This window comes from Syzygium oleosum, unplaced genomic scaffold, assembly GCF_021117445.2.
Source record: "Syzygium oleosum isolate NSW1041296 unplaced genomic scaffold, Sole_v2.1 Sole_v2.06, whole genome shotgun sequence".
NCBI classification, from domain to species: Eukaryota; Viridiplantae; Streptophyta; class Magnoliopsida; order Myrtales; family Myrtaceae; genus Syzygium; species Syzygium oleosum.
Window position 1 is genome coordinate 7,127,460 of NW_026607490.1, and position 11,323 is coordinate 7,138,782.

At 42.3% G+C, this 11,323-nt stretch overlaps 2 protein-coding genes across 3 annotated transcripts; both read right to left on the reverse strand.

Annotated features, from left to right (window-relative positions):
* Nucleotides 1-395: 395 nt before the first annotated feature.
* Nucleotides 396-2,519, reverse strand: LOC115694002 (uncharacterized). 2 transcript variants are annotated; one of them, XM_030621092.2, is made up of 3 exons: nucleotides 2,350-2,519; nucleotides 1,589-1,646; nucleotides 396-740 (listed from the first exon to the last, which is right to left on the reverse strand). In XM_030621092.2, exons 1-3 carry the CDS (start codon nucleotides 2,413-2,415, stop codon nucleotides 517-519), a joined length of 348 nt encoding a protein of 115 aa, XP_030476952.1. In that variant the 5' UTR covers nucleotides 2,416-2,519; the 3' UTR covers nucleotides 396-516. The 2 variants fall into 2 exon arrangements, with proteins under 2 accessions (XP_030476952.1, XP_056168581.1); XM_056312606.1 differs by lacking the exon at nucleotides 2,350-2,519 and adding an exon at nucleotides 1,918-2,343.
* Nucleotides 2,520-4,016: 1,497 nt separating this feature from the next.
* LOC115694000 (probable linoleate 9S-lipoxygenase 5) lies at nucleotides 4,017-9,684 on the reverse strand. Its single transcript, XM_056312258.1, has 9 exons — nucleotides 9,149-9,684; nucleotides 7,510-7,799; nucleotides 6,999-7,239; nucleotides 6,440-6,781; nucleotides 6,251-6,336; nucleotides 5,928-6,020; nucleotides 5,501-5,805; nucleotides 5,143-5,406; nucleotides 4,017-4,921 (listed from the first exon to the last, which is right to left on the reverse strand). Exons 1-9 carry the CDS (start codon nucleotides 9,399-9,401, stop codon nucleotides 4,168-4,170), a joined length of 2,628 nt encoding a protein of 875 aa, XP_056168233.1. The 5' UTR covers nucleotides 9,402-9,684; the 3' UTR covers nucleotides 4,017-4,167.
* Between the last annotated feature and the right edge of the window lie 1,639 nt (nucleotides 9,685-11,323).

Below are 11,323 nucleotides of genomic sequence, written 5' to 3' on the forward strand. Positions count from 1 at the left end.
AAGTCAAACTTTTCTCAATGTTTTATTATGAGGCTAAGCCGTTTTCACCTGCACGGGCAGTAACATTGTTGAACAAAATGGGCTTGCAAATAAGGAGAGTAGTTTTCCCTCTGCAAAAGTCTCATTATCTTGTACCATAGCATTCACAAATAACTCTTGCGAACAGTCTGTATATTGCTTAAATATGAGTTACGACTTACCTTATACACGCATGTTCCCCCATTAACCTGATAATTCGAACTTTTAATATGTTTTTCCTCTCAGATAAAACAAAGTGTTTACCTTACATGTACTTTGTTCGGACCAGTATATTGTTTTTCAAGCCATGACGCAAAATAAATAAACTATTTTCAGCACCTTTATACCGCACATACTCCTTTCATCACTAGAGGACCTTATTAACCTGCGGCTGAATCACTATATTGAAGCACACGATGGAGTTATCAACATAATTGTTGAATAAGGCAATAAGATGGAACGATGAAAAACAAAGAGAGAACCACAATCAAACCACTATCACAATGTTTGATTGATAAAGGCTTCCACATATCCCCAACCATCATCAACATCAGGACCCACCCAAAAACCAGCTATCACCCTATCAGTACAAGAATCAACACCAAAGTAACAGCAAATGGCGTCACCAAGATTTCTTGACAGTATAGCTGAATGATCTCTGTGCCATTGATTCACAGAACGCAAGCCTCTTGACAAGCTGCAAGATGCTAGAAGCTCTGGCACTGCAAGGTTATTCACAGCATTATTAGGTAACTGCATAAGAGTAAGTCTTGTGGCACAGTAAAGGGACTGTCTTGTCAATTTAGCACCAAAGTCTAGCATGCTAAGCTCCAACTACCATAGAAGGACAATAATTAGGACCATAGGGTACACCAATCATATTTATCTATCAATTAACCATCAAATGATCTTTCAATTACGTCCATCCAAGTGAACCATCACTTTTTCCCATTAGCAAATGCAACTTCTAAAAATTCTAATGTTGGGCCAAGAAGATCCTTCAGATGCAGAAGCTCTAAGTTTGAAACTTCAATAATTGGGTTGATCACCTTGGTGCCATCCATAACACAAGCCGGATGGTGGTCTGGCTAGTAACTGCCCAGGATACAGGATAATTGACATATACCAAGGGAATTAACCACATAATCTAAGTAGCCTCACCTTTTGAATAGGGTATTTCATGTGCAAAGTTCGAGACACAGAGAGCATATACACATAGGGTGAACTAGTTAGAACTAATCCAGTTTCAGTGAATAGCATTTGCCTGGTGCTGCCCAACCCAGCTGACACCTCAAGAAACAAGAGCTGTAGACTCTGTCGCCTCAGTAACTGTGCTTGTGATAACCTAGTTGATCCATAGGTTTTCTATTATTGGTCATCTGTTGTCAGTCTCAACCCAACTCAGCACAATCAACCAAACTGCAGAAGCCATTCATACTTACATTCCCTAAAGTACAGACTAATCTGTGACACTGACAGTCTCCATATGCTTTTGTTATAGAGCAAGTAATTCAAAATGTTGTCAAGGAGTAATGCCATTACAATTACAGCATAAAATCGCAAAGAGAACCTTTCGGAAATGTAGCATGACTTGAAAGTCTCCCCATATTTGATGTGCAGCACATATCCTATAGAAAATTATCAGACAAAAAATTAGCAGAAAACCTCAAGTTTTGCAACTAAATAAGAACGTAACCAGCTAAGCAACATTCAATCCTCAGGCAGAAAACCATGCACAATCCCTTCGAGACAAATACGTTGTTTCCTTTAATACACGTTCGCATACATGAGAAACAACCTCCTTGCAGAAAGGGGAGGTAAATTGTCAGTCAAATTCACCAACAACAGAATAAAGCTCAAAAATGGCTTCTCAGGCTTTTTTGGGATGGACAAAGATACCATTAGCCAAACGGAGGAACAGCACAAGTGGGCATCGCCACTAATCTTGCGGACAACCACATAAGTTTCATTTGCAACGTTGAATTACTCATCTGAATAGCAACACCATTTTCTATGTCTCCAGCTTTACTTGCAGACAAGCTGTTCGATGGAATGGCGCAAAGAAACACTTCTCGAACGCCGAGTTGTTTCCACACGCGTTCCTTCTTTGTCACAGCAGTTCACTCTTCAGCGACCCCATCAAGAGTACCATCAAATAAAAGCTAAACAAGACTCGAGCCCCTGAATCATCACACCAACGACCGAAAAGCATCGTTTTTTGCGAAAAGCTTTTGAACCCAAAGCAACCATTTTTGAAGCGCAAGATGCCCTTTTGAAGGTAAAAGGAAACAGTATCTTGCTAGAGACAGAGAATTGAGAAGTCATCATCACCTGGGTCGAAGTTGTCGGAGCAAAGAGAGGCGTCGGAAAGAAGCCAATGGAGACGAAGGTGTCCATTGACGAGTGTTAATGACTCTACTGGCGAAAACTGTAAGCTTTGGTTTTTTTGTTGAAGCTGATCTGTATTTTTGCAATTTCTCCGGAAGCCTCCCCGTTAGCTGGAGTAATTTATCGCGTGAACAATTTATTTACATGTTAGGGTAAAGGCCATTTATTATTAATGACATTATAATTTGTGGTATATCATACCATGAGATAAACCTTATTTTTTTCAAGATTTATTTTTTTATTTGGAGAAACAATTTTCAAAAACTAACCATGTGCGTGAGTATGGGGTAAATTTTTTCATTTCAAGAAGATATAGCTTTAAACTCCTTATTCAATAAGAGACATAAAAATCATTTTACAAATATGACTAGATATCGACATTTGAACCAGAAATTTTATGCTTGGCACGGGCCTAGCAACCCAACCTGAGTCCATCTAGGCCACACTCGAGACCCCACCTACCGAGCCTGGATCCTTCGAGGCCGAGAGCAAGTCCTCGGCACCTATGCCCAGTTCCATTGAGGTCAAACCCCAACGCCCATGCCTGGGTTCCTGACTTTCGAGCTTGGGCCCAGGAGTCCTTGGCCCTCTACGCTCGTGCCTCAATCCATCAATGCCAAGCCTGAGATCGGGCGCCGAGGACCGAGGGCTTGGCCGCGATGGACTCGGACATGGGCACCAAGGTCCCTAGGCCCAGTCTCAATGCCCTTAGGTCTGGGCGTAGGGGATCGAGCCCCGGGCGCCAAGTTCCTTGGCTATCCATGCGCAATTCACTAGCAGCCGAATAATGTTTGTCTATTTTCCAGTTCATTTTTGGGTATCGCCAAACAACGGAAAATATTGTCATTGTCTTGAAAAATGACTTCTCGAAAAATATTTTTACATTTCATGCGAAACAAACGGTGCCTAAGAGCAAAATGTATTGACAGGAACAAACTTGCTTGGATTAAAACTATTCATATGTATCGCGAACAATCTATGTTTACGAAAAAACAACTACTGTTTACCAAAGCCACTTACATTTTACCGAGAACGAGTTATGTGCATGATAAGTAGCGGTAAACGTTTTCTGTCCATTTGAGTTAAATATGATTAGTTTATAAAATAGTCGCAGCAAATAAAATAATAAAAACTTAAAGTTGCCGAGAGCAAGTAATAATAAATTCATCACTAGTTTTACCAAAATTAACTTATATCTGCTAAAAACTACTTTTATCTATCGAGAACAATTCTTATTTTACAAAAAACATGTATTTAGTATTTACCAAAAACAATCTACCTACCGAGAATAACTTGCAGAAACAACTTGCATGTATCCATTCTCCGTTTTTTTTATTCTTTTTATTGTCTTGTGTTTTTAAGTATTTCGGCAAATCGACTCACAATTTGGTCAACCGAGCAGAAGTATTCAGGCCTGTGAATTTAAATTTACTAGTAATGATAAGTTGTTTTACCATAAGTGAGTTTATTGCAAGATAATCATGGTTGCATGAGTTAATGTCGGGATTCAAACTAACGACTTGTTGAATACCACGTAAGACAGCAAGGGAGATGCTTATGATTCGAATAGGAGACTAAGATGATCGCTAAAACACAAAATGAAGCGAAAAGGAACAGGAAAAGAAAGAACTCCGTGGAAATTTATTTATGCCCTGTATTTCAAAACACAAAGGATCATCCTTATGCTGCATAACTAGCGAACTACCAATAGAACGAAAACATCTCTGCAGTAGCTTAGGACATTACATATAGGAAGCAGCTTCATATGGAAATGCTATTTGGGATCCCTTTGCCAGTGAGTCCAACCTCGCTGCTGGGATAAAGCAAAGTGTAAGGCATCCTTACTGGCCCAACCCTGTTCCGCCATTTCCCGTCGCTGTTCATGTCGATGATCCTCTGCTCGATCTCTTCCAATCTCTTCCCGAATTTCTCGAATGCTCGAAGCGGCCCTTCGTCGCTGGTCCACTCAGGCGTATCTCTCTGCCCGAGATAAACCTCATCGGGAGAGTGCGTTGACAGAATCTCCACCAGGGAAATCCCTAACAAGGATAGAATCTGGGGAGTTATAGTTTTCAGGAGAGCCTTCTCGCGATTTGTCTCGAGCTCTTCATACTCGGGAGTTCCTTCTTCAGGAAGCAATCTCCGGCTCATCGCGGGCCGGTTCGGGGGATACCCTCCAAAGGGGTATTGTCCGAAATTAATGGCTGCATGGAGAGCCGAAGCAACCCAAATGATTATAGTGCAAGTTTGGATCAGTTCGTCTAGGGAATGCATTTTAGGCCACCAAGGTTTGTCTTTAAGGTCACCGTGACCTTCTTCTCTGAGTTCTTTCCACCAGGACTGAAGTTCGGTGTCCTCTTGCACCATCTCATCATTCTTGTAGTAGAAGCTGCAGTAGTCCCGGACCCACGTTTCAATGGCGAACCATATCTCAAGCCCATCGACGGCAAACGGGTAGTCCTCTATAACTAGGCGCAGCCCATGTCTTGAATTAGCATCCTCTACCGCCATCCCTCTAATGAAGCAAAAAGTTTGACCTCGTCACTTTTAGTAATGACAATATGCAAACTTATCAAATGCATCACCAAAATCATCTATCTAATGAGGTTGCTCGATTGCTCGTTGTTTTGTGAGTGTCACATCCCTTATCCTATGGAGACACTCTTTCCAACTTAAACCAGCAGAATCAACTTTAGCTCCAATGAAAAAAATAATACTCTAAAGAAGTAGATTTACCTCTTGATGAGATCAGCAGGGAGTGCTTGCTCGGGAAAGACCCAGTCCTTGTAAGCAGCACATGACATTTCCAACGAAAACTTCGCAGGGAAAACCGTCATCTCGAGTGCTCCACCTGCACTAATCAGGATCTGCCTTGCAAACCCATTGATACTCATGGTGTCACGAAAATGAGGATGCAGAAGTTTATGAATCGGATGAAGAACACTAAGCTGCCGATTGGTGGCAATCACAAATGGCTCGATGACTGCATGAGTCTTCAACCTGCAAGTGAGCGCAAATGTTCAACACACATCCCAAAATAAGGGGAAAGAAAGGCTTTCCGACTAGTTAATCAAGACGCTATCATGACTTTTACCAGTGGCTGATGAGTTGATGATAGCCAGAGTCATTGACAGAAACATAGGCTTTGGCTAGGTTCCAAAGTGAGCCCTCAATACCATCCTCAGCTGGTGTGCAAACCCTGCTTATTTCACCAAATTCATCCCCATCAGGATGGGGCAAGATCAGTTCAATTGCCAATGGCTTCAAAGTTCCGTCTTCTTTCAAGCATAGAAGAGTCCTTGTGGCATAGGTCTTTGTCGAAGTTGTGTTTATACCCCGAAGGAATGGCATCAGCGTATCGTAATGATCTAAAATGAACAATTTCTTCTCCTCGATAGCCTGGTGAAGCGGAAAAAAGCATTCATGTCTATGACACACGATTATCTTCGGTACAATAAATCCAATAGATCAGAGATATTCCACTGAAGACTTCGTCAAAAATTTGAATAAAGAAGAATTACCTCATCCAGGGTGAGCCCACCCAAGTTTTCTTCTATATATACTCTCATGTCTGGATTATTTTCAGGGTTGAGCTTGCTTTCACAAGGAAATTCCTGCAATGAATCTAGAGGGTATGAGGGACAAAATTGAAAAGTTATTTTCTGCTTTATGCCGGCATATACCAAAATCCTGCGCAGATTTATCACGCAATCATTTTCGCACGAGTAACTAAGAATATTGATGTTAATGCCAAAAGTTGGAATGGCGCATTTTGTTCGGACATCGCAGCATGGCGGCCAATTATAGGTACTCGACAAAGCTAGGCCCAGAAGTGTGAGCAAACCTGGAGACAACAGATGACAACGGGGTCCACCCCTGCCAGCATTTCTCTCGCAAACTCCTCGTCTGTACTCCATGCTGATTTATCTTCTGCTTGACCAATGAACAGTAAAGTAAGGATAGCATAATTGCATAGTGATGAACGAAAATTTGTAGTCCAGTGTTGTCGTCATAATGCTGATAATAGATTTACCCTTAATGACTTGGGGCTTCGGAAATTTGAGGAAACCGTCGCTGTCTGTACGAAGAAGTTCCCTGAGCATCTCCGAAGGGACGCTTTCCATTACACTTTCAATGAACTGGTTCTTCTGCAGCTTGATACCCCCTTCATAAACCTTTAGAATTTCTTGGAAGTTATCAAACTCACCCGGGGTGCTATCAAATTGTCCTTCAGCCGCGGGTATAAGGAAATGGGCAACAGATTTCACAGCAAAAGCCAGCAAGTCCGAAAACTTTATGTGGCTGAATCGCTCATCCCTCGGGACATAGATGCTCAAGCTCTGAAGGATTGGTAACCTGCTTTCAACATTTGGATCTGGATGACAATTCACAAAAACCACAAGGCTGTCAACAACTGCCAAGATTACTAGCAAATTATACTACTTGCAATTTGCATGTGCAGGCTCTATCCTCACAATTCCTTAGCGGATCATCTATGGTTTACCAACAATATCAGCTCTGAGACTATTTAAGCATCGCAAATTAGATGCATTTATTTCCTCAAACACAACCAGAGAATATGCAAATCTGACCTTCCTTGTTTGGTGGTCGGCCTGTTCTTCCCCTACGAGGATAAGGATAGTCACTAGACCCCCCAAGAATTGGACGGACATATTTTGGACCCTTCTGGGGTTCGGACAAATCATTATAGCAGGCATAGTCATAGACCCTCTCCCATTCTTTGCGCTCGCCTGTTCCATCTCCTCTCAGGTTCTCCAATTCTTCTTCTCTGTACTTGCTAAGTGGTGCTGGTGTTTCGCTTGGAAGATATGTCTGCAATGATGGAATAACTTCATCAGGAAAAGAAATCATAGCGCCTTTTCAGATCTCTTTTTGAAATATTTGTTCATTGTACACTCGCTGTACTAAATCTGCAGGCAAATGAGTGAGATAATGGAGCGTGCGAGAACATTTAAGGGTTAAAAGTCCAAAAGGTCCACTTTGCCCGATCAGACATGCATTTTTGAGACAACATTTTAGAAGTCATTGCCTTACATTATGCCTTACTCGTCAATATCTACTTCCTCCCTTTAGCATGCATACCTTATTGGCGAAGAAGATCCTGTCCTTTGTGTAGTGCTGAGCAGGATAAACCCAGGAGTTGCAAACAAAGTGGATCTGACCATGACCAGGGACGTCTTCAAGAGTGACTGTCTTGAGGAAGAACTCAATGTGATGATTGTTTCTTATCAGGAATGCTCCTGGAACTCCTATCTCCTGGTCCAAATGATGTGTCAAACCGAATGCCAATTCACCTGGTGTCGAACAAGCGCTAGTGTTCACCGGATCCTCCAGGTGTACTGGTTTCCCAAGTTTCCCTCGCAACGCATTCCCTACACAGGAGTAACTTTCCAGTGAAATCCAGCAATTGAGGATGCTATTTCCCCGAATGCAGCACAAGTTGAAGGATGATACGATTCAGGAACATTAGATTATCTCGAAACCAGATGGACCAAACTTACTTTTAGGCTTTGTTTGTCTCACTGGAAATGGTTTTCAACATTCTTGTCGCAGGATATATTTTGGGCAACCGACAATGGTCAATAACCAAACACAACTTAACTGGCCAAGTTGCTCAAAGGTACTCAGTAGTCCTGTCTAGTGGCTAGAGCTTTTAACTGTCAGCGAAGGATCCTAACAAAGTGTATATTCTCTCTTTATCCTCATCCTAAGTAATTTCAGCATTCCAGAAATGATTTGGCCATTGAGAATTTACCGGAAGATATCGACTTTCACTACATGCTTGAACTGGGGCATAGTCTGAATTAACACTATAAGTCAATAGCAGGATGCTACAATCCCGGGAGAAGAAAACTGAAAGCCCTAAATACAACTTGATTTGTTTGAGGAAATCGAACATAACACATGTTATCAATCTAAGTGCCCCCAACTACCTGGCCACACGGTAAGTCAAAAACTGATTAACACTTTGATCTTGCAATTGAGCATTGACATCCATACATTAGGTGGATCTCCAAGACCTTCGAGAGGTTTTTCCCCAGAAGAGAATGAACCTCGCATATCTTCTAAACTCTAATCTTATGAGTTTGCCATATATCCAACAACCCTTTTAGAAACAGTCCTGCAAACAACACTTCCAAGTGCATATGTTCTTCACATCAAACATTTAGAGATGAAATTAACGAGATATTGTTTACTCATATGAATAGGCCAACTTGATTCCAGATGGATAGGCGGCCAAAACATGGAATTATTTTACACTCCGCGACCTGAGGAATCGAGCATGCGCTGTGCGCTAAATCTATACTACCCTCACGTGTCTGTTCGAGATCTTTTCTTTTGGGATCATAACTCCAGATCAATCAATCAAACCATTGCACAAACCACCCGTTGACTGCGATGTCTTTGTCATTGACTTGGAATTTTTTGTCATTGACTCGTAGTTGAGCCGAGTTGATGAGACGTCACTTTCACGGTTTTCGCAGACCCTCTTCGGACTAAATTCTGTGGGCTTCCATAGTTCCACCTCTACCCTCACCCAAAACCATCTCTGAAACTAAAATCCAGCTACTAAACCCATAACACTAATTAACGAAAAGAAAAGAAAAGAAAAGAAAAGAAAAGGAACTAGTTCTCAGCTGTTCTGTCAATTTTTGAACACGAACCAACTTCACAAAATTTCGCAGAAATCAGAAGGAAAAGATATCACGAGAAACCTCACCAGGATCTTCGTTGACCGCGCTGATGAACTGCAGGGACACGTCCTTCCCCGCCAGCTCATGACCCGTCACTTTGTCCACCAAGCCACGACCCACGTCCCGCACCGTCGAAGCGAAGCTCGTGAAGTCCGTGGTCTTCTTCTTCTTCAGCACGACGCTCCCCCGGATCCGCCCGCCCTCCCCCGCCTCGCACTTCATCTTCTTGTTCCCATTCTCGTTGCTCGCCACGCTCTTGGTCGCCATCGCATCGGCCATTCTCTCTCCCTCTTCTCTTCTCTTCTCTTCTCCTTTTTCCTTTGCCTCTCTCGAGATCAAGAACAGAGCAAAGGACGAAGCCAAAACACAGAGAGAGAGAGAGAGACAGAGAGGGAAAAGAAAAGGTCTGTCAATGGTGGCGAGTTTGAGGGAGAGAAAGAGAAGAGAAGGTGGTTCTTATAGGCGGAGGAATCAACTACCAGTGTTGATTCATGGTCTTACTTCAAAGCTTACCGGGTCTTCCCACGAAGCTCCACTGCTCTTGCATAGAAAGACTAGGATTAACTGATAACTGTTGACTTTTCATGTACTTTATTTTATTTCATATTGAGTGGCAGCGGGGCGTCAATTTTATAGGGGGGAATAAACTATGGTAGGTACTAGGTACATGGATATAATATAAGCACGTTAATTAATGTGAAAACAGTGATAAAATCTCCCTAAGGCACGATTTAGCCCTCAACTTATATGTATTGTTTAGTCAAGGGTTAATTAGCCAATATGACATCTTTTATGGGGGGGGGGCAAAGCGAATATGGTGTCGGTCCACGTTGCACCGTGCATGTTAATTTTCTCTTGCATTTGATGTGGTGGGATGACACGGCACGATTCCTCGAATCAAGAATTTTACTTTTTCACTGAGCAAAAAAGGGGGAGGGGGGCGTGGGGAACTTGAGATGGTGGAGGATAAGTTCTGAAGAGATTGCACCAAAGTATCGAGACCAACTGATTAATGTGGGAGAGCATCGTTTTCTGTGTGTTGGTAAGTATGAAAGCATCGTTAATTGACATGGTCAAAGCACGAGGTGGGGGATGGGAAATGGTAAAGTGCATGTTTCCTTTTCACATAGATAGGTGGGTGAAGACATTCCTAATATTCCCACTTTTGCACTCAATTATCTGCCCTTGAAGTCTCTGAGTCAAGGGTCGTGAACTTCAAGTCGAATTCATTGACTCAGTCAGAAATTTGAAAAAAAAAGTGAGAAGGAAATACCCGGTCCTTTTTTTTTTTTTTGAAATATATATGTATATAATTTTTTGTATTTGGGATTTTTAATTAGCATTTGCTTGAGGCCGCGAGACCCCGACGGCTCACCCGGCGTCGCTCGACCTTGGCGGCCCTTGTTTGCGCTCGCGACCTCGGCAACGTGCCTCGCCTAAGCTTCATTGAGCTCTGTGGCAACGGTGGGGCCTTGCAGATCTGCTTGCATGGGCTCTATTGCGATGGTCGGGCCTCACCAAGCTATGTTTGCCTCAATTGAGCTCTGTTGTGTCGAGGGTTACCGATCGACCCTCGCCTCGCCGACGATCTTACTTTCCTTTTCTATTTTTGAAATATATCTATGTATATATTTTTGTATTTGGGATTCTTAATTAGCAGTTGTCTCGTTCAATGGGAACTCAACCTTCTTCTTCTTCTTCTTCCATGCAATTTGCCAACTGTTTTAATGCACCTATGGCTTGACAGGAACTGCTGATAATAAACAATCGATTGCTATCTTCTTTGGACTTGTTTATACACGTTCTTTAACTTGATTTCATTTGATTCTATGTCGATCTGTTCGAGGGTCTGTCACTCCTCCCGCTGGTGAAAACATAGGACATTTAATGTTATCTGGGGAAGCTTAGGTGGCTTTTAATGAAGGGAAACAAGAAGACAGAAGGAATCGGACAGCTGAGAAAGTGAAAGAAAAGCCGACAAAGTTCCAGCTTTATGAACAGTGAATTTCCTGTTTTGCCCATAATGTAGAAGTTGTGTTGTTTTTTTTACTTAACCAGGGTTAACACGAGGCATCAAAATTCGAATCGTTGCTTGTTGATTTCTTTACTTATTTTAGCTTGAAGTTACGTCGCTAGGGATTTGAGATGTGGCAAAATTTATTAGGCCGCGTCGAGGCCAATACTCACATTAGACGCCAGCA

Bases quoted from the DNA above. Each gene is read 5' to 3' on its own strand.
- LOC115694002 (XM_030621092.2), bottom strand. From the start codon at position 2,415: ATGGACACCTTCGTCTCCATTGGCTTCTTTCCGACGCCTCTCTTTGCT. The intron at 1,647-2,349 runs GTGATGATGACT...AATTTTCTATAG, and splicing joins CTCCGACAACTTCGACCCAG to GATATGTGCTGCACATCAAA. The intron at 741-1,588 runs GTTCTCTTTGCG...ATAACCTTGCAG, and splicing joins TCATGCTACATTTCCGAAAG to TGCCAGAGCTTCTAGCATCT.
- LOC115694000 (XM_056312258.1), bottom strand. From the start codon at position 9,401: ATGGCCGATGCGATGGCGACCAAGAGCGTGGCGAGCAACGAGAATGGG. The intron at 7,240-7,509 runs GTATGCATGCTA...CCATCATTGCAG, and splicing joins GGATCTTCTTCGCCAATAAG to ACATATCTTCCAAGCGAAAC. The intron at 4,922-5,142 runs GTAAATCTACTT...TTGCTTCATTAG, and splicing joins CCTGCTGATCTCATCAAGAG to AGGGATGGCGGTAGAGGATG.